This window comes from Pyrus communis, chromosome 16 (assembly GCF_963583255.1).
Source record: "Pyrus communis chromosome 16, drPyrComm1.1, whole genome shotgun sequence".
NCBI lineage: Eukaryota > Viridiplantae > Streptophyta > Magnoliopsida > Rosales > Rosaceae > Pyrus > Pyrus communis.
In genome coordinates this window covers 16,436,587-16,464,035 of record NC_084818.1, presented here as the reverse complement: position 1 = coordinate 16,464,035, position 27,449 = coordinate 16,436,587, and the positions used below count along the sequence as shown (strand labels likewise).

Sequence of the window (27,449 nt, the reverse complement as noted above, 5' to 3'; positions counted from 1 at the left end):
AAAACCCACCCTTGTCTCGCTGCCAAAATATAAAATTAAATTGGGTAAAGTACAAAAAACTACCCTTGTTGAGAATGTCATACCGCATCTTACGAATTTGTGACAATGTCATACCTTCGTCAATTTTTCTGTTAAGTGCTGACGTGACAAGAGACTGGGACCACTTTTTATTAAAATATTATTAAAAACTAAAAAAAATATTTAATATTTTTTAAATATTAAAATAATAAATAAAAGTAAAAAAAAAAAAAAAAAAAAACCTTAGTCGTCCCTTCCTTCCCCCTCTCTCTCTTCCCCATCTTCATCTTCTTCTGCTTAATCTTTAACATCAAAAAAAAAAAAAAAAAAAAGTTTGAAAACCCAACCTCACCCGCCCCCCCAGGAGGAGGAGGAAGAACCGAAGAAGAAGAAGAAGGAGGAAGAACCGAAGAAGAAGAAGGAGGAGGAAGAAGAGGAGGAGGAAAACAAAAAAAAAAAGAAAAAGGAAATTTGAAAACCCAAACCCCCCCCCCCCTAGGAGAAGGAGGAAGAACCGAAGAAGAAGGAGGAAGAACCGAAGAAGGAGGAAGAAGAGGAGGAGGAAAAAAAAAAAAAACAAAAAAAACCCAGAAGAAGGAAGAAGGAGGAGAAGAAGAAGAAGGAGAGGGGAAAGGGGATGCCCCACCCCTAGGAAATTTTTTTGTTTAGTTTTTTTATTCTTAATTTTTTTTAATATTTAATTATTAAAAATATATTTAATTATTTTTTAATCCAGCTGGATTAGTGAGTGGTTCTTGTCTCTTGCCACGTCAGCACTTAACAGAAAAACTAACCGAAAATTTGACAGAGGTATGACATTGTCACAAATTCGTAAGATGCGGTATGACATTGTCAATTATAAAAGATGATGTATGAAATTGTCGGACCCCAATAATTGAGGTATTTTTTTGTACTTTACCCAATTAAATTAGTATATATCATGTTCAAAATTATTTATACCAAGAAAAATCAAAGCTCTAAAGGGTAATCTCTTCTTTTTTTTTTTCTGTCTTTTTTTTTCCAACAACAAAAGTTTCATTAGATTCGAATGGAAATGTTTATATCAGAGGTCAAAGTATTAAACAACCACTCGAGGTCAACACGATCCCATCTAAGAAGGCCACCATCCCTCAAAAACTGCTCCTTGTTTGGTAATAAGGATAATCGTTCTTATTATGTCAAAAAATGCTACTAGATGTGCTGCCTTGTTACATTCACGTGGAGCAAAAATAATTTTTATTAACCTCAATTGCTTTTGCAAACACTGAATGTCATATAAGAGAGCTTCAAGCAAAGTGTCGGGTTGAATAGCACCATTGATCATGCCCACAAGACATTTAGAATCTAATTTCACCTGAACTTCTAAAAATCCTCTCTACGTAAAAACCAAAAGAGCCACCTTTACTGATTCAGCCTTCACCATTATATTTGATTCACAGGAAGTTACCAAAGCCACCACCCCTTTAAAGATGCCAGCAAACTCCCAACCACCCATCCAAAACCACCTCTACCAGTCGCCTTTCGCCATGCTTCATCACAGCTCACTTTGATTGTGCAAAAAGGTGGTCGCACCCAGCAGATAGAACGAGCGTATAATAAGATAATCTCTTAGAGCGTTGGTAAAATTTTATAGATAAAACGAGCTGTACACCAAAAAATCAGCATATCAAGTTTTGAAAGCTGTGCGAGCTTGGATTAATACATCTTATTCGTAATAGACCAAAATTAAATATGGAAGATGGCGTAAGGTAAGGATGTCAAATTCCTTGACATTGAATGTTCATCAATCGTTCATGCTAATGGTCTAGCACCAAATGTGATCGTAGCCCTACAACAACTCGGTGCCATGGAGGTGGCAGTGAAACGACGAGTCATAACAGCTTTAACGACAAAACGCGGTAAAATCCACTCATACATAACAGTCAACCTAATGTAACAAATATGAGGCAAACAAGTGTAAGGCCATCACTTCTCAACAAACAGCTAATCGTCACTAACGAATCCGGATCCTTGTCAAATTCTCTTTATGAAAATCTTGAAAATCAGTAAATCGTGTCCGTTTATTATACATCGTGCGATAAAAAATTATTTTAAATTATTTTATTTAAAATTAAACACACAGTATTTTACAAAAATTGATCGCACAATGTACAATAAATAAACATGATTCACGAATATTCAGAATTCTTACAAAAAGAAACCGGAAAGGATTTGTTGGGTCACTAAATACAATGAACGGAAACGCGTCATATGATGATTGCGCGCCCCCATAGAATAAGGTTTCTTTAAGTTGACAAGGCAGAAATGATTAATTAAGGAAGAAAAACTTGCTTAGACCATCTCCAATGGTTGGGCTAAAAGCTAAATTTTTTAGCCTGGAAAATTTAGCTTTTAGCCCATAAACAACTTTTCTGCTCCAACCATTCTAACCTAAAATTTTAGCCCTGGATTATTAAAGAATGAACTTATACTATTTTTTTTTGTTAAATTAATATTTTTTTTTAAATAAATATGTAAACTATCGTTGTGACAGCCCGTCCAGAGAATTTTTAAAACGTACGCGTGAAAAGACGATTTTGCCCCTAGTTCGATTTCTTTACGTTTTGTGGTTTTTTTTTGGTTGGTTGTTGGCTAATGGTGGACCACACATTTCCTTCACTGTTTTGTCCCTTTCCCTGCGCCTGTCCCGAGCCCCATTCCTTTCCCATTTTCCTTGAACCGTACGGACACACACCCAAACCCATCAAACCTCCACAGATTGAAGAAACCAAGCACATCTTCAGGCTCGTGAGGCTTGTAGGAGTCCAACCATACCCATTTCAGGTAAGAATACCTTCGTTTTCACGTCGAACTCACGATGCCCGATTTTGGGTACTGTTCATGCACACGTGATTTCTCACGTTTTAGGGAATTTTAAGCTTGTAGAAAGCTTGGTGAGGTCCCTAGGAGGCTTGGGGTGGTTCGTTTGAAGGTTTTGGACGTCGGGATCACGAGTTTCGAGGTTGGCCGGAGTTGGGGTGATTTTCCAGGTGAGATTTTGTAGATTTTAGCACTTGAAAGTGGTATAATTGTGTTCCTCTCATTGTAAGCTTCATTTTGGTACCAATTTTGTGAAATTTGGTTGAAAAACGAAGAAGATATCGTGATTTAAAGTTTTCCCGATTTTTCGGCGCCGACGACGGCGTCGGAGGCTCGCCGGAGAAGACGACAAAATATTCCGTCAAATCTGACGGAATATTCCTGACGCCGTTGACATAATCTGTTAGGGATAACGGAATATTCCTAACGGCGTCAACTGACGCCGTCAGCGTGCCAGGCACGTGCCTGCGCGTGGTCGGCGCGTGGGGGTGCGTACGGCGGTGAAAAATTGTTTTAAAAATATGGGGATGATCCTGAGGTTGAGTAGATCACGTTGGTGTATTCATACACCCCATTTGAGCATTGTATGAGAAGTTATTTCTAAAGGTTGGTTATGTGCTTTAAAATTAACGTTTTTGTAGTTGTTTTGCATATAGGTAATAGCTATCCCGAGGACGAGCGTGGTCACTCGAGGCAGGGGGGTTACGACCCTTCCACATACCAGTGAGTGGGCTTTTGGTTTTCCGTATATACCTATATACATATATTTTCCCAGAAATTGATTGAAATGTTTATTCGTTATATGCCATGTATTTATATTGCCGGTTGTTATGCATGATTAGTTGCATTATTAGTTGTTTATATTTATATATGCATATTTGGCGATGCGGACGCACAGGTAAGTGCCAGGTAAGTGTAGTTCATGTTTACATTCAGTAGTGATTGAGATGCACATAGAGAGCTCATAACCTGCACCCCCAGTGTTAGTGCTCCGGCCCAGAGTAGGGCACAGTCCTTCACGTGATGTTCACCTCCCGCACCACACGCTCAGCTTGGATCTAAGTTAGGTGCACAGTCCTGTCGTACAAACCACTCTAGGTGGTTCCGACTCATAGGTGACCCGCGATTATTCGCCCAGCCTTCACGTGATCGTAGCACTTGAGCGTTTATATGTATTACACCCAGGCCTGTCGTACAGACCACTTTAGGTGGTTCTGACTCATGTGCAGGTTTAGTTACTGAGATTGAGATTTGAGCTCTAGATTCAGCCGTACAGGTCACGTTAGGTGACTCCGGCTGACAGTTAATATGATATTGATATGATTTCACCTGAGCACTTGCATTTCATTTGAGGTTGTGGCATGGCACATTCTGAGCATGATTGGTATATATATGTATATCTATTTTATGGGAAGTATACAGGTTTTACGGCGAGGGGTTAGAACTTATTTATTAAATGGTTTTCGAAAAGCTTTGTTTTTGCCCACTTACGCTTTTGTTTTGCGCCCCTCCAGGTTTTAGTTGGCTAGCACGTGTGGTGGTTTCCCAGAGGATTTTCCCGGCATTTCTGACAGACAATCACCAGCGTAGGGCCACCTTCGGGTGTACCTTTGTTGTGACATTTTCTTTTGGACTGCTTTAGGCTTTATGCTCTGAACTTAGCGTCGCACTTACGTTGCACTTATTATTACTTTATGTAAAACCAGTTTTTATTTATTCGTATTACTATTTCCATTATTATTTTATTAGCTTTCGCACTGTGCACATGGCTACGTCACTTCCACATGACGGCCAGCATGCCCTGATCTCGATCAGGGTGTGTCAATCGTAAATTAATTTTATGAACATTTTAATCTAAAAAAAATTAAATTCCCATAAATATTGGGTGGAGTCCACTCCAATTTCTGGGCTAAATTTTGGGGGGAATTTGACATTGATTTAACATTTAGCATTTAGCCCAAAATTTCCCCTTGGGTTTGAGTGGGTTTGGAGGGAAATTTTGAAGGGTAATTTGACTTTGAGCCCACCATTGGAGTTGGTCTTAGAGAGAGAAAATCATAGGGGTTTTTTTTTTGCCCAAAGAAAACCAGAGGCTTTAGTTGATTTTTTTAGTTTACTAAAAATACAGTATATTACGTAATTACATAATTAATGAAGAATAATTCAAATTAATTATATTATGACACTTGATGTAATAGTTTAAGTTCCAATCACATTAAGAAATTTTTACTGATCGGTAACGTAGCCCTTGCCCTTGGATATGTTTTAGTTTTTCAAAACTAATATTTTAAGGATATTTTAAGGCTAAGATTTTCATCTTTAACAATGTAGCCTATACTTTAATATTTTTCGGGACCAAACTTCATCTGGACTGTGTATTCAATTAGGATTTTGAAGGATTATAATTAATAAATCTAGGGGTATTCAATCCAAATTTTAAGTGTTTCTTCGAAATTCAACGTGTATTCAATAAAGATTTTCAGGTGAATTGCCAATTTAGTCCCTGAATTATCATGTGAGTGAAAATTAGGTCCTTAAATTAGTATTTTTTTTTTCTCAAAAAAAATCAGTCTTTGAATTATAAAAATCTGGCAATTACATCTCTAATATTAGATCCGAAGCTACTATATTCAATTTTCCATCAATTTAAGTCACGTTACTTGCATGTGATACACATTGGAGGGTAAATTAGACATTAGATTTGCAATATATATGAAATGTTAAGGGGTTATATATAGGAGAGAAAATGAGGTATTACACGCTAAAGTGTGTCAAGTGGCTTAAGTTGACGAAAAATGGATAAAATAGTTTTGAATATATTAGTAGGAATGAAATTAGCAATTTTTAATGAATTTAGTAACTTATTTTACCCAAAAAAATAACTCAGGGACTTAATTTTAAGTGATAGTTTAGGGATTAAATCAGCACTTCAACCAAGATTTTAAAGCAATTTATTAAAATCCTTAGAAATCCGAGTTCATTCAATTAGGATTTTAAAGAAATTAATACCAATTCCGGTGTATTCAATAATAAATTTATTTTAAAGAATTTTAAAAAGATAAGGAATTTGAGGGGAAAATATGTCGTAGTGCATTTTAAGAATTTACACATCTCACATATTCCTCTAGGATTTTAAATAAATTTTTACAAATCAATTAAACTCTATCAAAATTTATGATTTTATAAAAATCCATTAAATCAAAATTCCAATTAAATACATCCCTACATGTTGCCATCCTGAGACTAAACTTTAGCCTGATTTTTTATTAGAGACTGATTTTGTCAATTTTAAAACAAAGTGTGGCTATGGAGCGTTGAGGGAGAGAAACCCATTGGCTTTGAGGGCTGTATAAACACAGAGCAGCTCACCCAACGAAATACAAGTGAGCCAAACAGAGAGAGAGAGAGAGAGAGAGAGAGAGAGAGCGAGAGAGAGCGCAAACCCAGAAGGGTATTTCTGAAAGCAGATAATTCAGAACAGAGATCCAGGATTCTCTCTTTGTTTTTCGCTTATAAAGTTTTAAGCTTTTGTCTTGTGTTTTTTCTTAAAAAAATAATTAGGAGGGTTTATTTTTGCCCCTCACAGGCTGTTTCTTTGTTAAAAAAAAAAGAACCTTACCTTTTTTTTTTTTTTTTTTTATCTGGTTTTTTTTTTCTTGTTGATTTATAGAATTAATCTGCCTGTTCTTTGATTTTGGTAAGAAACAGGTGGGTTTTTCAGAATATTTTATATTTTTTTTTAAATGGCAAAAGCTATAGATCTTTACAGCAGCAGCACAATGACACCAGATTTATCAGATCTCTTGGGGGAAGATCAACTCATGAAGGCACTTATGCCTTTTATGAAAAGTGCTTCTTCAACATCTCCTTCCACTTCCTACAGTTACCCTCCTCAGAACAACCAAAACTTCAACTTATACTTCTGCTCATCACCTATGATTTCACAAGCAGGTGCTATAGGGCTTAACCAACTTATCCCATCTCAAATTCTTCAAATCCAATCCCAAATGATCCGCCAACAACACCAACAAAAGCAACAGATTTCTGCTTTTGCTTCTTCAGCTGCTTACCTTAAGCTGCTTAGTACAAAAGCAATCCCAATGAAGACAGCGGGTACTCCCTCCAAACTCACAAAGCTCTACAGGGGAGTGAGGCAGAGGCAGTGGGGCAAATGGGTTGCTGAGATTAGACTCCCCAGGAACCGAACACGTCTTTGGCTAGGTACATTTGACACCGCTGAAGAAGCTGCTTTGGCTTATGATAAAGCCGCTTTTAAGCTCAGGGGAGACTTTGCTCGCCTCAATTTCCCCCATCTTAAGCAACAAGGGGCTCATGTCTCCGGTGCCTTTGGCCACTACAAGCCCCTTCATTCCTCCGTTGATGCGAAGCTCCAGGCGATTTGCCAGAGCTTGGCTGCTAATTCGATGAAACAGGGGAATACAGGGGAGCCCTGTTCTGTCGCAGAGACAAAGCCAGTGGTATCAGCTCCTTTAGAGACTAGGATGGATGATTCTTTCAAAACTGAATTAAAAAGTGAATGGGAGGCCTTTTCGTCGTCGTCATCTTCGCCTTTTTGGTCTGATCGGTCTGATGAGTCATCTACGCCGGAATCCGACATTACCTTCTTGGATTTCTCGGATTCTCAGTGGGATGAGGCTGAGAATTTTGGATTGGAGAAGTACCCTTCGGTGGAGATGGATTGGTCTGCTATCTAAAGGTGTTGGGATGTTGTAATCTTTATGTTTAGTTTGTGCCTAGTTTGGGTTTTAGGGTTTAAGGTTGCAGCAGCTTCTGCAATGATTTTTTACATTTGCAGAGGATATGCTCCCTCCTAGTAATTAGTTTATAGGATTATGAGTCTGTAATATGTAATGATTTCTCCAATTGTTCTGCTGGTAATATTTTTTTCCATGCAAGATCGTGGAGATTTCTGGTAGTGTGTAATTAAACAAGTTTCTTTGAATACATATTTAGTTTCTACTTTTTCTATATTTTGTATAACATGGTGATCATATGATGCTGTTGATTTTTTTTTTCTTTTTTTGAGGGTTAGGAAGACTTACAAAGACATTTCAGCCTTTATGGCCCCCATAGTGCGATTCACTAGCGGCCGGGAACCGATCACGTGATGCTGCTTGATTCCATCTAGACCTGGCAATTTATTACACGACCCGTTAACACGACACGAAAATAACGGGTTTCGGGTCAACACGATAACTAATCGGGTCATTATCGGGTCACACGATAATAACCCGTTAATAACGGGTCCTTAACAGGTTTACATGAGAGTGACACGCGGGTAACCTGTTTCAACACGATAAGAAAAATGCTATTTTGATGATTTTAAATTTTTAAACTACTAAAAAAAACTTACTATAAAATGCAATAGATATAATGAATATGTATATATTGTTTATTAATTATTATTCTATTATTATTCTATATAAATTTTAAAATTTAAGTTTTATTTATTTATTTATTTTTATAGTATATTATAGGCAAAGATTGAGATTAAAAATCATAAAACACATTAAAAATAAAAATATCAAGTAATTTAAAAATACCAAAAACATAAAATAATTATAATAATTAATTTCCCACCTAATATTTCAAGAGTTTCATCTATTTCCCACCTAATGTTTGGGAAATTTTGCAACCTATATCCATCCATTTCCCGCCTAATGTTTAACCCAAAGACAACTTTTTTTTTTTTTTTTTTTTTATCTCTTATAACATTTTAACTTGAATAAAAATAAAATACGTAATAAAAAACATAAATGTAATTTTATTATTAAATATCATCACATAGTAATTGAAACATAGTCTAATTAACATTTAAAATATATAAATAATTAATATATTTATTCCAAGTCATCAAAACGATAAGATTCACTAACGCTTAAAGTTTATTTATACTTTCATTAAGTATAACATCAATGCGTATCCCATCAAAATGATGAAAGTATGAATAAACTCTTAAGTGTTAGTGAATTTATCGTTTTGACGGGATACGTATCCTACAAAACTAATTTCAACAATCCAACCGTCAAACTTGTTTATACATGCTTCGAGATCGCATACTCAAAAAATTACAAAAAACAAACATTCAGAGATGAAGTAATGAGACAAAACTTTTCAACGGTTATAAACTAAAAATCACGATTTAACGGTTATTTTAACTCCGATTTTGATGATTTTTTACAGCTACACTCCTTGACCTTATATGAATACAATGAATGAATTCGATCTTCAATTTAAAATATTTACACTAGTGGATACCACAAATATTATGTTATACTTAATGAAAGTATAAATAAACTCTTAAGTGTTAGTTAATGTATCGTTTTGATGAGATACGCATCCTATTAAACTAATTTCAATGATCCAACCATCAAACTTGTTTATACATGTTTCGAGATCGCATACACCAAAAATTGCAAAAAACAAACATTCAGAGCTCAAGTAACGAGACAAAACTTTTCGACGGTTATAAATGAAAAATCACGATTTAATGGTTCTTTTAACTTTGATTTTGATGATTTTTTACAGCTACACTCCTTGACCTTATAGAAATACAATGAATGAATTCGATCTTCAATTTAAAATATTTACACTAGTGGATACCACAAAATCTTATGTTATACTTGATGAAAGTATAAATAAACTCTTAAGTGTTAGTGAATCTATCGTTTTGATGAGATATGCAGCTTAGAAACTAATTTCAACGATCCAACCGTCAAACTTGTTTATATATGCTTCAAGATCGCATACGCCAAAACTTGCAAAAAAAAAACATTCAGAGATCAAGTAATAAGACAAAACATTTCGACGGTTTTAAACGAAAAATCACGATTTAACGGTTATTTTAACTCCGATTTTGATGATTTTTTACAGCTACACTCCTTGACCCTAAAAAAATACAATGAATGAATTTGATCTTCTATTTAAAATATTTACACTAGTAGATACCACAAAATCTTATGTTATACTTGATGAAAGTATAAATAAACTCTTAAGTGTTAGTGAATCTATCGTTTTGATGTGATATGCATCCTACGAAACTAATTTCAACGATCCAACCGTCAAACTTGTTTATATATGCTTCGAGATCGCATACACCAAAAATTGCAAAAAACAAACATTCAGAGATCAAGTAATGAGACAAAACTTTTCGACGGTTATAAACGAAAAATCACGATTTAACGGTTATTATAACTCCGATATTGATGATTTTTTACAGCTACACTCCTTGACCCTAAATGAATACAATGAATGAATTCGATCTTCTATTTAAAATATTTACACTAGTGGATACCACAAAATCTTATATTATACTTGATGAAAGTATAAATAAACTCTTAAGTGTTAGTGAATTTATCGTTTTGATGGGATATGCATCCTACGAAACTAATTTCAACGATCCAACCGTCAAACTTGTTTATATATGCTTCGAGATCGCATACGCAAAAAATTGCAAAAAAAAAAACATTCAGAGATTAAGTAATGAGATAAAACTTTTCGACAGTTATAAACGAAAAATTACGATTTAACAGTTATTTTAACTCTGATTTTGATGATTTTTTTACAGCTACACTCCTTGACCCTAAATGAATACAATGAATGAATTCGATCTTCAATTTAAAATATTTACACTAGTGGATACCACAAAATCTTATGTTATACTTGATGAAAGTATAAATAAACTCTTAAGTGTTAGTGAATCTATCGTTTTGATGGGATACGCATCCTACGAAACTAATTTCAACGATCCAACCGTCAAACTTGTTTATATATGCTTCGAGATTGCATATGCCAAAAATTGCAAACAAACAAACATTCAGAGATCAAGTAATGAGACAAAACTTTTCGACGGTTATAAACGAAAAATTACAATTTAATGATTATTTTAACTCCGATTTTGATGATTTTTTACAGCTACACTCATTGATCCTATATGAATACAATGAATGAATTCGATCTTCAATTTAAAATATTTACACTAGTGGATACCATAAAATCTTATGTTATACTTGATGAAAGTATAAATAAGTGTAGATTTTTAAAACCCTCCAAATCTCATGAACAATGTTATTTATTTGAGTGAAAAATTAATAATAATAAGTGTGAAAAATGTAATCACTCGTAATGAAAAGCTTTACAACTTTCATTAAGGGGTCAACTCCGAAATTTAGTATGTATATACTAATTTAGTATTATGTTTTACATTTTTTTGGGTGAAATTATGTTTTTCTTTTCATTTTTATTGATTTAAAATATAATTTTCTTAACGGGTAACAGGTCGGGTCATATTACCTGATAATATTAACGGGTTGATTTCCGGTCGGGTCATATTACCTGTTTAATTTAACAGGTATTACACGACACGACCTGTTAAGCTATCGGGTATGACACGAAAACGACACGAACACGAGAAACACGACACGAATGCCAGGTCTAATTCCATCTATAATTTTGCACTGCCGAAACATAGTTTTCTTCCTCTTGTTAACGGGTGCGGTTTCGATACCTGTTGCAATATGTTTCTTTAAATTTCACCTATTTATTTCATGTTGGTATTTACATTTTCTGCTTGTTAACAAGACAATCAAATATACAACATTTTTTTTTTCAAGTAAAAAATAAAGAAAAAGAATGGAACAAAGAAAAGGAGAAAAGAGAAAAAAAAATTCCCGATTATACTGAGCTAAAATTTTGGAAATTAAAAGTTGAAAATTTCACGGTGGTCATGCTAGAGAGATTTTTTAATGTATGCGCTTGAGCATCATTTCTTGTTTTTATACAAAATGAAGAATGAAAAAAATTATGGCCAACTTAAAAGTAGGAAATAAATTACCCAAGAAGAAAATGTTCAATCATTTATACCAAACAAGGCACTCATTGTAGTCATTGATTTTAGATTTTTGTAACTCAAAAAGTATTTGTGAATTTTGTTTGGAAAAATAACGCCATGCAAAACAATTACTAGAAAAGAATGTTGTTATTAGCATTCTAAAAAATTCATTGTGCATTCTTTAAAAGGAAAAACACTTATTAACAACTCATAGTAGGTTTTTTAGAGTATTAATAATAACAGCCATTATAAAGATGAATTTGGATGATAATTCAATTGAGATGGTTGTGGCAGCATTTTCTTGAGCGAATTTAGAATATAAATGGAGGGGATAAATGGAGCATCTTGGATCACCCCCCCACCTCCTCCAGCTTCTTTAAAAAGGGAATCTATAATCTTCGTATTTGTATTAGCCTTGAATGAGATCGACAGGTGGGAATGGCCAAACCATGGGTTGCTGCTGCTGCTGCTCGCCCAACTTTTCCTCCTCACATTATCTTATCCCTTCGCTCCTGAGTTAAGAATTTCAGGGCACCACCTCGCAAGAACTAAAGATTTAAAAGAAATATGTACACATTACATTAGTTTAATATTCTCCTCCCTCTCTCTCTCTATCTCTCTCTCTCTCTCTCTCTCCCCCTCAGCATGCAAATGCAAAGACGAGTTCACACTCCGTAAACACACCAATAGGGAGGAAAGAGACTTTTGAAGTTCCTAGTCTCTGATAAGATCAACTTTTTTGATGCGGATACACAATTATTGTAAAATCTTGTGCTAATAATATAATAATTTGTTTCTTATGAACAAAAGGTTATACAGATATTCTTATAATTAGCACAAAACGTCAAAAAAAAAAAAAAAAAAACAAATATATGTGTCATGTAAGTCATCGTTCTCCCTTTAGGCCATGAGGAATCTTTACTTTCTACACCAATTTGTCTTGTGAATATGACCACATATTTACCTTAAATATTGTCCAATTTCTTCCAAAAAAAAAAAAAAAAGTACCCAAAATTAAGCCAAAAAGGTATGTAGGGAATGAAACTTGCTCTTAAAGAAAAAAAAAAAAAAGGATATTAAAGGGATTCCTTGAGGATGGAAAAGTTGATGGTCCATGTTGGTTATTCCACTTTACAGGTTCTAATGATGTGGTGCCTTCCTTCAACCGTGATGTAAGCTATATTCCAATTGTCCTTAATCTAGATATGTATTATGTAGAGATACCTTTTGAAGCTTCTAAGGTCTATGTTTGAAGAGAGGTGATTTGCCTTACTACTTCGTACTATTGAATACTGAATACTACCACCACTAGGACTAGGAGCATTCTTTTTGTATATTATATCTGTATATTATAGGTGTAGTTTTCAATCTCAGTCTCTATTCTTCGCCCCTTCTTTAAGTTAAGTTGAATGCTCTGCTGCACCTTCCTAAGTAACAGGTCTCTTGGGACTTCCTTCTTATACGTGCGAAACGTATCCTGTCTCAAACGGATCTCTCTCTTAACCTAACACCGTTGGCTTTATTTTTGTCTGACTCGCATAAAGAAAGAGTACGTTATCTGGTTTTGTAGTAGAGATGGATGGAATTGCTAAACAACCATCAACTATAACCCTAAAAGAACCAGATTTCGTAAACAACACAAAGGAAGAATGGAAGGAGTATCTTCCTCACGCTCTGTTAATTGGGAGAGGTAATAAAGGATTGCCGGTTATCGGTTACCAGTCTTGGGCTTATTATACATAAGCTTGCAACAAATGTTGAAGTGATTTATTTAAATATGTTGCCACTTAGTATTACAGCCTAGTGGTATCCCTCTTCACTTGTAAGTGAGAACATTTGGGTTCGATTCTCACCAAATAAGAATTCGAACTACATTATTGCTAGCCCATTATGGGGCTAAACCCACCCTTTCCCCCTTAGTATACATAATATCGTTTATTCATAAAAAAATAAAAAAAATAAAAAAATTGTGCTAGCAATACCTTTCACTTAGATCAACATATAGAATGTGCGGCAATGTTTTGGCTTACAATTTTTCTCTCTTTTCTCTAAGGGACAAAACTAAATGACTTTTGCATTAGGATTGTGAGAGAAACATGAAGTGTATATATACACCCTTTTGCCATGCCCCCTTTAGCCGCACCTCCCTAGGGTTACACGGCATGGGCTTGTTCCATGCGCCTAGCTCAATGACTTACGCACTTTGGGTTGTGACTTGGACCATTTTCTAATTAATTAAAGCCCAATGCTTATTTAACTAAAACCATGTCCATTAAACTCAAATAGTTAATCCAATATAATTAACATTTAATTATATCTTATCTTCATCCATATAACGTTACTAGAACATACCATATATGTGTGACCTCTTAGGTTCTAACTAAAACTAGGAGTGGAAATAATTAATGAATTAATATAATTACACAAACCATGAGTGACACCGAGCAGCATGCCATAGCCACTCATATTAATAGAAGTATACACAACCGAATCTTGATACTTTTTCAAACCCTTGATGCAATTCTGTTCTTCTATCATCCATGTCCCGATCAAGATTTAAGTGATATAGATTTATGTCAAATCACATATTGTCATCTATGACCGCAATGATACATATCATGTTAAAGCAGTTCTTACATGCATATCTTGATCAACAATTACTCTTGCTAGAGATTTTTGAATAAATCATCAAATGGCTTTGAGGGATATCTCATTCTATTGAATAATTACCAAAAGGTGACAGATTACTTATCGCACATTCATGTATCTTTATACTTATACATATGAATTTGAATACCATAGTATCAAGCCTTGCGATTTGAATGAGGGCTTTAAGGTGAAATCAAAATTTATATTGCAAATATAAGATACCTATGATGCCTAGTCTAAGAACTATTTGCTTACTACAACCAGAAGCTTTGGAACGTTTAACATTTAGTAAGCATCTATACGTTAAACTTCTTGGACGGTCAGTGTTTAGTGAAGTTGTCCAATAAACAAACACTTGTATATCCATAACGGGTCTAACATGCATAGCATGAGACCATGCTAACTCTAATGCGATGTACACCGGCCTTTTCAAATAATCAATGCCCAATTGACTTTTCAAATGGCAAGAAAATTAGTTCAAAGACTAAGTGATTGTGAGATACAAGTCTCCCTGCCCTAACCTTGTTTAAGACATATCTTATATACCTTAAGTCCTATGAACTCATTCATAGTACACTATATCTATAATATAAAGTCAAACTCATGAATGAATAATACTTGCCTTTTGTTGCAAGACATTCATGTCCGTCCACTAATTGGTGATAAATGGGTCATTGATTCCTCAAATGAATAGGCCATTCTTTTCTCAATTAACTGTTATAACCGTTAGGCCATTCATTTCTCAATGGATTAGGCAATTGATTCTCCCTATTGATTAAAGGTATTTGTGTTATTTGCGAGGATAGCAACATCACTATATAAAGGTGGTTATGCCTCACAACACCAAGAATTCTCTTATTCTCTCTCACTTTATTTTTTTACAACACGTTATCAACACTTTTGCTCTTAACGGAATCAAAACCTGCAGTTTGGTTTTTCTCACCTTTTTGGCAACAATCCTCTGAATTTAGAAAGTAGGATCTTCTTTACGTTTTGAAGTTTTTCGTTTCATGATTTCAAGTTCATGTCAAACTCGTAATTGTATGTTTAAACATCACATGAAGCAAGAACCTGATTATAATATCTTCCTATTGTTTATGTGATTTTTTTTTATTGTTATCATTTACCGTTTATTTTTTTGCAATTTTGCGAAACCCTCACGATACAAAAAATCACCATGATACATAACCCCTTTAATTCAATTTTATGCACACTAAATTGAAAACGGTTATTTGTGTGTTTTTTTTTTTAATTTTTTTTAATTTTTTATTTTTATGATAAACAGGTGTATATTATATGGAGGCTCAAAGTGATGCATCAATTCTCATTGCCGCATAACCCTAGCAACTTTGTTGTGAGTGGGCTTTTAGAATTAAGCCCAACCCGACATCAAGAAGTGTCCCTATTCATTCAAGTCGAATTCCCAATTTGGCTTTCCAGTCAAGTACAACTAGAATGCACAATTTTTGCAGTTGAAAGCCTAATTTGCTTCCGGTCGAAACCCACTTTCATATTCCTTTAGAATATGCAGATAAGAGCCCAATAATACATTCAAGCGGCATGAATTGAATTAATTTGTTTTGAGTTTCACGCTCACTTGGCTTTAGAAAATTTCTAAGCCAAGAAACAACAAAACCTAAGCCCATTGGATCCAGTAACCTATGCCTCACTATGAGTTCACATCTTTAGTCCAATCTCACACCCTTAAGCTCTTATTCACCAAATAAACACTTGAAGTTTTCTTGCAAAACAAACTTTTAATCCCGTTTTTACATCCATTTCGATTAAACCTGAAGTTTTAATCCACATCTTTTCTTGTAGAAAAGATGCTAAACTTGAACAAGTTAGGCTTTACAGCTCTCAATATCTCTGGTACCAACTACCTTCAGTGGACCCAAGATGTCAAGATGCACTCAAGGTGAGGAAGTTGTCTAACGCCATCATAGATGGTGCGGCCAATGAGTCTCAGAAAGCTAAGGTCCTCATTTTTATTAGAAAGCACAAGGCAGAAGCTGTGCAAAATGAATTTCTAGTTGAGGAGAACCTGAAGTCCTTATGGGAAGCCTTAGTGGACCACTTTGATCACCAGAAATTTTCTTTCCTTAAGCAAGAAACGATTGGCACAATCTCAACTTCCAGGACTTTAAGACTATGAGTATGCCTCTGAAGTTTGCCGAATTTGGTCAATTTTGAAGTTTTGTGGTGAGGAACCCACTGATTACGACTTGTTGGAGAAGACCTATTCCAACTTTAACACCTCTAACCTTGTGCTCCAGCAGTAATACAGAGAATGGAACTATCAAATGTTCTCAGACCTTGCAACAGTTCTCCTTCTAGCTAACTAGCATTTGCCTACACACTTTGTGTGCATGAACACATTTTTTTAGAAAATGAGAAGGAGAAAGGGGGGAGAGAGAGAATGTGGGGGGAGTGGGAGGAGTGGGAGGTTTTTGTTTTTGGTTTTATTTTTATTTTTTTTGTTTTAAATATTAGAGATATTTTAACATCACTTGTAGGTGAGGTTTCAATAAAAAACAGTAAAATTTGGACTTGTGAAATTAAATTATTTGCCCATAATTTTTTTTGTGTGATAGAAGACTAAGTTGTCTTTTCACCCTCTTTTGATGGACAAAGAGGGTTTCATTAATTAATAAAGATAAGAATAACAACTTGCTAATGCAAAACCATAATTCTCGACCTATTGGTTCTAATGTTGTTCCATTGACAAAAGTCAGAGTAAATGTTTCCAAGGGAAAGAAAAGTGACCAAGTCAATGACAAAGGCCAGTCATCCCAAGGTCTGAAGAACAACATGGGAAAGGCAAGAAAGGTTCGAACCAAGGGTTCCAACATTGCAAGAAGTCTAGGAACAACAATGATAAGGCCAATCGTCTTGAACCAAAGAACAAGCCGAATCTTTACTTCCAATGTGGTGGAACTGATAGCTGAGGCTTGCACCTGTTGATGTTTTTGATCGCTATCACAATAGTCCTTAGAGAGAAGCCAACCTCATCAAACATTACAACATGGAAACCGAAGCTGTCCAAAATGACATAGCTTTAGTCATTTCGAATTTCATAAAGCAAGATGGCTACTAATGGATTTGATTGGCATGTTTCTAACTTAGAATTTTCTTTAATGTTTTTCGAATAATTTCTATTTTATTTTCAGATTATTGGCCCAGTTTAGGAAAGTTATTGGTTTCTTAAACCCCTTATTGTTATTATTTTGTTTCTTTGGAATTTTTATTCTTGAATAATTTGAGTCAATAAAGTTTACTTTGGAAAACTTGTTGTGTGATTTAACTTAAATTTTCATAGTCACATTCCATGAAGTTGATTGTTTGATAGATAGTGCTACCAGACACTATTTTAAGTAACTGCGTTTAATTCCTCAACTTCACAGCTGTTGAATCCTTGGTGACAACAATCGGTGGCCTAACGCCATTGATAGAGGGCCATGGCAAAGCCCAAATTTTGTTATCGAATAGTACTTTGCTTACCATTAATGAGGCCTTATATTCAAACGAATTTCTAAATGCAAGTATGCAAGAGTGTACAATGAGATTTTTGGAGTGCTAAAATAATCTTAAATAAATTTCTCAATGCAAAGTATGCAAGAGTGACAATGAAAACTAATAAATTAGGGCTAACTAGCCCTTAAAAGGGATCTTTTAATTTAAATACCAATACACTCCCAATACTAAGAAAAAGTTTAGCTACAACACCATGTTCTTACTTTAGGTACCAATGGACAAGTCAACCAAGGCAATTCTATAATAATACTATAAGTCAAAATAATTACATGATTGCCACTTAATCCTACCATGTTTTTCGATTGGCCAACTTTTTTTTTGCAATCGGTTGATCAAATACTCAATGTCCATCTCCACCAGTGACCTTCAAAATTATATTAAGTAATGAAATTTCTCATAATTTATCTAATTTTATTGTGTATACGTGCAAGAAAAAAAGAAGAAAAAACCCTCACACAATAAACACATAATTGAAGATGAAAAAGTTTTGGCCACAATGGTGGTGGCCGGCGACAATTTATGGCATTGCACCAGTGGCATGTATGTCATGGGCAGTAGGGAAAAAATAAAACGCTACGCTTATAAATTTAATTGCCCACAATTTGTGACTTAATCCAAATATAATGGGAAGGGAATGATAATTTTCCTTAAAGGGTATATTTTTCCTTAAAACCCTTATTTATTTATTTTGAAATAAACGATGTTATCTACACTAAGAGGGTAGGGGAGTTGGCTAGACTTCACAATGGACTAGCAATAACGTGGTTCAAATTCGCTTTTCGCGAATATCGAACTTAACACCTCTCACTTACCAGTGAAGAGGAATACCACAAGACTATAATACTAAGTGGCTCTAAGAAAAGCTTTTTTAGCCAAAATGATGTATGAGATTGGCATAACTCCTCGCTTTGGTTCCTGAGATTTGAAACCAATTGAAGTGATCCCTAACTTTGTCCACCATCCGTAATTTTGGTCATTCCGTGAAAAATCTCCATTAAATAAAAATAAAAATGACAAATACCCTCAATTTTTTTGTCAAGGTTCTAAAAGACGCTAAGCGTTAGTCGAGCGATGGGCTGAGTTTTAGCGCCTAGGCGGCTAGACGGATTTAAGTAAATTTAGTATATATTGTATAAATTAGTGGGTCAATGTGCATTTTCTTAATTTTCAAATGCCTAGGGACTAATTGAGGCGGTGGCTAGCCGCCTAGCTCGTAGGCAGCGGTATACGGGGATTTTTAGAACAGTGATTTTTGTCAAATCATTTGGGCCCATTGTTTATTAAATTGTGGGTATATTTGTTATTATGGTCCCTATTTAATAGAATTTTTAACAGAATGATCAAAATGATTGATGGTAAATAAACTTAGGGACCACTTCTATCGATTTCAAATATCAGAAACCAAAATGAGAAATTATAATAACCTCAGGAACCATTTTAGGTAAAAAAAACCTTAAAAGAAACTTAAATTAGTGATTACCTTGGTTTCCGATTAGAAAGGAAAATGAAACTCCAGCTTGATAAAGAGTTTCATTCCCCTTGTAGCCCAAAATTGAAAATTAAACCACAACTTTGAGCCCAGCATCGTTTCTAACTTTAAGTCCAAAATGGTCCACTCAAGTACATTTTTCTTTGGATTGGGTCATGTGAAGTGGATAGAGGTTGGTTCCTTATTAAGAGGGTCAGAAATGAAAATAGCTTATCATTTAGTGCTTTTGGTTGCCACTTGCACCCAATAACTTCACTCACTTCAAAACTAATTTTGCACCGAGGCAATCTCTATTGGAGAGGCAAAGAACAATTAGTATTTGACTCTAATATTTCCTCCGATGATTCTACTTTTCTTGTCCGCTCTGGAGGATGGGGTTCACTGCGCCCGTTCGCCACCAACCCATTGTGTTCCAGCGAGGATGAAGAGAGAGAACTGTGAAAAAAAAATTAGCCCCCCACCTTGAATCTTGAGGCAGGTTACTGGTACTGGTTTTGCGCGCCACAACTTTATCTCAACTTTTTTTTTTTAGTTAAGAATTTTTTTGGTTTTTATTACCGTCCAAGGGTATTTTTGGTATATTAAAAGTTGGTGTTTAGAGAAAATTGAAAATAATTGTCCAATGAAATTGGGTGTCCAAAAATAAAATTTGGGTGCAAACAGAATCTTCCTTTTCCTTAAGAAGAGATTGTTAGGACCAAGATTATCAACTTATTTAGCCCTCAAAAGATAAAAGATTTGCCCAACTATGACTTTTGAGGACACTAGGGAGATGTGTATGACATATTTGACCTAACCTATGTCAGTCAATAATATTTCCATAAGAAGCCCAAATGAAATACGAGAAATTATTATGTAGTACGATGTCACTACGTCAGCTTATGATACTTTCATTGTTGCGTGTTTGTTGTTTAAATAGCTGGACTTGAATCAATTTATCACTCAAAAGACAAAATAAAAAAGAGAAAAATATAGAAAAAGAACCACCGCCCACCCCCACAGCCCCACCCTTACAGTCTGACAATCTCCCACCATAGTTGAACCCAGCCTCCAACCTGACAACCATCTATTGTTTTTGTCCCTCCCTTTTGTTTCTTTTCCTTCTCACATATCTGTTTGATAATAATGTAATGATTTAGTGGTCATATGTTCAGTTGAATCTTTATAAGATTTTATTTGCGAATGATTGATCTGCCTCCTACTCTTCAATCTTAAAAAATTTCAAGTGAAGGACATCAAAGTGTGTCCAAATTGAAGTTATATTTACATAAAAAGAAAAAAAAGAAGATAGATGGGAGAGAGGAGGAGACTATAGAGGAGGGAAAAGAGAGGAAGGGGGACAGTGCGTTGGATGCGACGGAAAAAGGCATCATTGGTTAGGGTTTGCTTTACTGAGTTGGGCTGTTGGGTGTGGGTCGTTTTTTTTTTTTTTTTTTTTTTTTTTTTTTTTTTTTTTTGTTTCTTTTCCTTCTGACATATATGTTTGATAATAATGTAATGATTTAGTGGTCATATGTTCAGTTGAATCTTTATAAGATTTTATTTGCGAATGATTGATCTGCCTCCTACTCTTCAATCTTAAAAAATTTCAAGTTAAGGACATCAAAGTGTGTCCAAATTGAAGTTATATTTACATAAAAAGAAAAAAAAAAAAGATAGATGGGAGAGAGGAGGAGACTAGAGAGGAGGGAAAAGAGAGGGAGGGGGGACGGTGCGTTGGATGCGACGGAAAAAGGCATCGTTGGTTAGGGTTTGCTTTACTGAGTTGGGCTGTCGGGTGTGGGTCGTTCTTTTTTTTTTCCCCCTTTTTCTGTCATTTTTATTTTTTATTTTTTTAATACATCAATATTTTTACATTAGGAGGAGGGAGAGTTCGGCTAAGCTATACAATGTGTAGCCTATTTTGGTATCGAATTCGTTATCTAAGAGATTCGAACCTAAGACCTTTCACTTTTAAACGAATAAGAATACCACTAGATTGTAGTATTGAGTGACATCTTTAGTTTTATATTCTAAGAATGATTAAACTAGGTTCTAAATCCAGTTGTGAAAATAAAGAACAGATGGCAGCTTTTCAATGACAGCAGCACGAGTGACGTGGTGATACCATATCGCCTAATAATTTCTCATGAAATACAGAGATGGTTCCCCAACTCCTCAAGAGCTTAGTTCCATCAACATCATCTTTACGGGGTTTTTTTTCTTTCTAGAATTCAACTAGAGACGTCTTTTGATAATAAGCAAAGAAGTATCATTACACTAACAACTAGTTAGTGCCTTGATAATCATTTTGTTTCAATTTTTAATTTTTGTTTTCATTTGAATACTAAAAATTTGTCTGATAATTACTTTCAATTCTGAAGAAAATGAAATTGAAAACCACAAAAATGAAGAAATGAAAAAGACAAACGCTTTTTAGCCTCACACACACCTATATTTATCTTATCCATAGTTTTTGTTTTGATTTATTCAATCTAACGACAAGAAATAAGGACTGGTGTGTGGGAAGTTCAAAACGCTATGAAAAAAAATCATCTCCCATAACGAAAACCTAAAGCTGTTGTGTTGAATTTTCAAAATTTGGCTTTCAATTTTAAGATTTTTGTTTTTAGTTATTATTAAAAGAAAAATTAGTTTCCGGTCCTTAGTTTCTAATATTCATTGACTAAAACCTTATCAGTTTTTAAATTTTGATCAAAGTCTCTAACATTAATATATTAATGAATTACATGTAAGTTACATAATTTTTATAAAAAAAAAAAATTAGTAATTGATTTAGAGTTTTAATACTCACACCCTTATTAAACTCCTAATTAACTTTCAATTCAAGCATTTCCCAAATATAAAAAATAAAATTAGAATAAATTTGTAACCATTAAATTTTTATAAAAAAATTTCAATTTTTTTAATCTTATATGTATCCATTCTTAAATATACCAATTTGTTAAATTTCATTAAATCTTTTCTCTAATCCATTTTTAAACTTATATGGGTACATTATATTTTGTTGATTTGAGAATGTATTCATGTCGAGTTTAATAGAATTTTTTTTTTTTAATAATGTTATTAAGCCTAATATCTTCTTCTTCTTCTTCTTCTTCTTTTTTTTTTTTTTTTTTTTTGTGCTTCTGAAAAATGTATGCTTTGGTACAATAATGTTTTGGTTAGTTTTGGTGAACGTACCACACACACACACACATAATATATTGGAGAGTATAATTTATCTTTAATATTTTTAATTCCATAAATTATGGGTTTTATTTAAAATCTCATTAATATAAATAACTACAAATTTCATTTTTAATTTACAAATATAATAACATAAAAATACACGATTACATTAATGTCAGAGACTTTGATAAAAAAACTAAAAATCACCAAGGTTTCAGTCAAAGAACATTAGTAATTAGGGACCACATCCAAAGTGTCCCTTATTAAAAACTAAAAACCGAAAATAGTAATCAATCAAATTTTTAATGTTCTAAAAAATAAAGCTAAATAGTTATCAAATTAGCCATAAATTATGATATTACCGTATCAAAGTTTACAACTATGATTAAACTCAATGGAAAATATATTGAAAAGAATGCCACTAGTACTACAATCTGATTATTTATCTTCACTTGTAAATGAGAAATTTTGAGTTAGATTACCGTCAAAAATAATAATTTGAACCAAGTTATTACGGCTATCCCATTATAAAGTTTAACTTACTTCTCCATCTCTTAGTAGAAATAATTAATATCGAACGTATTAAAAATAAAATGAATAGGTTGCAGTTTAGTGCATTTTCAAGTATTAAAAATAGTGCAGTGCAATTCAAATACTAATTGGTTTGTTTCCTTATTTATATATTATTTTTTTTACTATTTCTAGTTTGTTGCAAAGAGAGTCAAAAAGCTTATAGTCAAAGCGTGCAATATTTTATAAAATATAATGTGTTCACACTCCTGAAAAGTCACCACCACCATCTTCATACCTAAACCGATATGTTTCTCAAATCATTTTTCCATGGCTTATTGGTGGCGTGACACAATAATAAGGTCGTTCAAACAGTTGTTATTCATTTGTAACCCTTCTCCTAATAAAAAAGCATCCCTACCTCCACATAATCTCATATCTCCTTCAATATTCTATGATTCGATCTCCATTTTATTTTTCAATTTCCATCCCTTTGAAAATTACTAATATTATATTCCCTAGGACTTGATGCTTGTTGACGCATTGAGTATCTTCACCTTTTGACCTTGAAGCATGATCATTCGTTGGTTCAAGTTTTATGTAATCAACTGGGACCTAAAAAAACAATGATAAGAATCAGGTTTTCTTGGCTGATCTATATTTTAAACGTGCATGTTAAAGCATCGTCGTCATATCATGCATGATGCATCCCTTGGATTATAAATCACTATAGTATCGATGCGGTTCCAGCATATTACACAAGTTGGGCATTTGATCAAGAACTACAGATCTCTACATATCAGAATAATTAAGCATATATATATAGAGAGAGAGAGTAACGTGAGGGAGATCATATATATACCAAATTGGTGTATTAATTATCTAATAAGACAAGTGATGTATACAATCAACATGATATATTTTTATTAACTGACGTGTCATGTAAACATCAATTGCCACATCAAATAGTACAAAAATATGGTATTCCTAACATTTTCCATATATATATATATATATATATTTCATTGTTCTAAAATCAGCCTAGGCATTTCCTAGGCGGTGGAGGACCGATGCGATTCAGGCCAAAACATGGAGAAAAATCTGGTAGGGGCTAGGTGGCCGCTTAGGCAAGTTAGGTGAGCTAGGTGGCTAGGCGGGCTAGACGGTGGCTAGGCGAGCTAGGCAGTTGTTAGGCGGGCTGGGCAGTGGCTAGGTGGTTCCATTGTTTTTAATTTTTTATAATTAAGTTAAAGGGTTTTATGGGTAACCTACTAAAAAATAACCCATACATGAATTAGTAAATTTTTTAATTTTGTTTTTGGTTTTGGGTCTTTCTTATTTTTGCTGCATTAGTTTATGATGATGACAATGTCATGATAGCTTAAGATTTCAATTTTAACTTTCGCAAATTCTCAATACAAGCATAGTTTTTGTTCTTTAGAGTGTAAGTAGACATGTATTTATATGTTATATAATAATTTAATTAAATCCACCTAGGTACTATACCCTAACCCACCGCTCGACTAACAGCTAGCATTATTTAGGACCTTGTATATATAACCCTTGAGAGGGGCCTCTATATTTTCATATCACACTTATTTCTTCTTTTGTCAAAGGCTATCAGATTTTGTGCCACCAAGATCCCCATTTCGATCCCATATATCACCTTACCAAGTGAAGATATTGATCCCTTAATTATACCCTCTAGCATATCCCTTTTACCTTTCTCACTTGAACTTCGATATGAAATAAACTAAATATAAATCAGTATAAGAGTAATGTTACATGCACGAATGATGCATCATACTTGCAACATCTTTGGCAGAGTAATGAACTAATATAGGCAAGTGGTTTCAAATCTCCTTTCCCTCTTTATAAAATACAATATAAAAATTTATCGTTTTATTAGAAAGGAACTGCCATATCTTTTCTAAATAATCCGTCTTGAGAAAAAGGTACAATATTCAAATCTGTTGATCAAACTCTTTTGATCTTTCTTGGTATGGCCATATCAGATATGCATCTTGATATATGCCAAACTTTTTCGCACGCGTATTTCCTAAAGCTAACCATTAGAGTTTCTCAACCACAGACCCAATTGATCAATAAGTGTGCTTTCTTTTCCCCAATCACTTCAGCTTAAAAATACTCAATTAATGTCTATGAAAATACTACTCTTACAACATTTTTCTTACCTCTCTGATAAAGATGGAACTTATATGTGTTGATGGATCCTACCCTTATTGGAGAGGTGATATAAATATAGTATAAAAAAGGTGGTAAGTGGAGCATTACTCACTTATCTTTTAATTTATACATTGTCACTACAACCAAAAAAAAAAAAAAAAAAAAAAAAAAAAAACCTTGCCAGATGAAAAGTTTTGTCGGATCAAAGTGGTTTTCGTCGCCATACACTTTAGCCAATGGAAGTTTGTCGAGGAAGATTGATCCCATAAAACTCGTCGCCTCAAGCCATTCTCAATGAAAACACAAACTCGTCTAGTGAAATAGGATTTGTCCGCTGAACAAAGGCATCGGTTAAACATGCGTTGACTGACTTGACCTAACAAAAAGTTCTTGCTCGACTGCCAGGTTTTGTCGCTCAACATCGAGTTAAATAATGTTAAAGTCTTTACTCGACGCAAATGTTGTTAGTCCAACTGTCAAAACAAAAATTAAAAAATAATATGAATTTAAAAAGCTATACTTAATGAAAGCTTTAAAAAATGTATTTAATGAGATTCAAAATAAAATTGTTCGTACAATTGAGTTAAAAAAACTAAGCTAATAAGCCTAAACTATCACATCCCAGCCTTGATTTCGTTGTAGCACGATATTGTCCGTTTTGGGCCCCGGTCATGCCCTCACGGTTTTGTTTTTGGGAACTAACACGAGAACTTCCCAGTAGGTCACCCATCCTAGGAATGCTCTCGCCCGAACTCGCTTAACTTCGGAGTTCCGATGGAACCTAAAGTCAGTGAATTCCCAAAAAACCTCGAGCTATATGGAGGCGGGCATGTACATATAAGGCACATCACCCTCTCTCCATTGGTCGATGTGGGATGTTACATAAACTACTTGAATGGGTGCTGAGGTGGTTGGGGGAAAGGCGGCAAAAGGTCACTCGAGGGCTTGAGAAGGCGAATGCCAAAAGCTGACAAGGATTAGGCTATCCCAGCAATGTAGAGTTGCATTGTTTCTCAGTCGCCGGCTGCAGCTTCGTCTTTCAGGCACTCAGATTCTTCTCTTTGGCATGCTAGCTTCATCTGCACCTACTGAAGTTTGGAAGACGTCTCGACTGTAAGATGAGAGCTTGATGAAGAAGAAGACCCCCTAAGGTACCAAATTCAACCCACTCCTAGGCTGCAGAATTCTTTGCCTTTTCGTCGCCCAACCCCATCAATAACTATAAAGACACCTTTGGATTAGTTGTCAGCTTCTCTATAGGCATGTCTAGTTGTTGTTGGGAGATGTTGGCGAGACACTCGTTTTTCTTTTGCGTCATAAATTCTACAAAAAAAAAAAAAAAAAAAAAAAAAAAAGAAGAAGAAGAAGAAAGAAAGAAACCAATTAAGATTATCGATCATAAATAAAACTTTTTTTTTTATTGTAATGAAAATTAATTTAAACATTGAAAGGAATACTAACAAAAATGTCATCCGCGATTTGATTGCCATTATTGACGTGCGTTTCCCCCCAAACCCACCTTCGAAAAATGTGAACCAGTCACTTGCCGTTACTCTACCCGATATTAGGGGTCAAGAACCAGAGTGATGAATGTACGACTTAGGGCTGGTTTGGTATTATTGTGCTTTGAAAAAAAAACTGCTTCTGCTGTGCTGTGAGAATAAGTATATGTGAAATAAAGCAGCAGAGTGTTAGGTAAACTTTTTTGTAAAAGTGCTTTTGAAAAAAAAGCAGTATTACAGTGTTTGATAAACTTTTATGTAAAACAGATGCGGAAAAAAACTGGTTTTTCAAAGTTGGGTTTTGCAGCTTTGTGTTTTTGGCTTTTTTTCACCGAAAACCGTGAAAAAAAGCTGAAGCTGAATGTTTACCAAACAAAAAAAAGCTCCCAGCTTTTTTTGATAACCATTTTTTTCAGAATCACCTCAGTACCAAACTAGGGCTTATTCTCCCAGTTACCTTTATTTGCCGCCATTTTTTTCTGTAACTTAAACAATATTAATAAAAATTAACTAAGAAACCATCAGAATTGAAGTAAAATTAAAATATAAATAAAACTTACCTTAAATTTTTAACTTTGAAAATTAGTGCACAACTACTGCCACTCGCCCATCCTCTTTAAAAACTCCTTGAGTGGATTAGTAAGAGCTGCATCAGGAGACACACAAGTCTGGTAGTAGC

General features: G+C 34.3%; 1 protein-coding gene across 1 annotated transcript; it reads left to right on the top strand.

Moving 5' to 3' along the window:
- The first annotated feature begins 6,511 nt into the window (after positions 1–6,511).
- LOC137721260 (ethylene-responsive transcription factor ERF060-like) lies at positions 6,512–7,863 on the top strand. Its single transcript, XM_068460361.1, has one exon. It carries the CDS (start codon positions 6,621–6,623, stop codon positions 7,590–7,592), a length of 972 nt encoding a protein of 323 aa, XP_068316462.1. The 5' UTR covers positions 6,512–6,620; the 3' UTR covers positions 7,593–7,863.
- Positions 7,864–27,449: the final 19,586 nt, after the last annotated feature.

Bases quoted from the DNA above. Each gene is read 5' to 3' on its own strand.
- LOC137721260 (XM_068460361.1), top strand. From the start codon at position 6,621: ATGGCAAAAGCTATAGATCTTTACAGCAGCAGCACAATGACACCAGAT.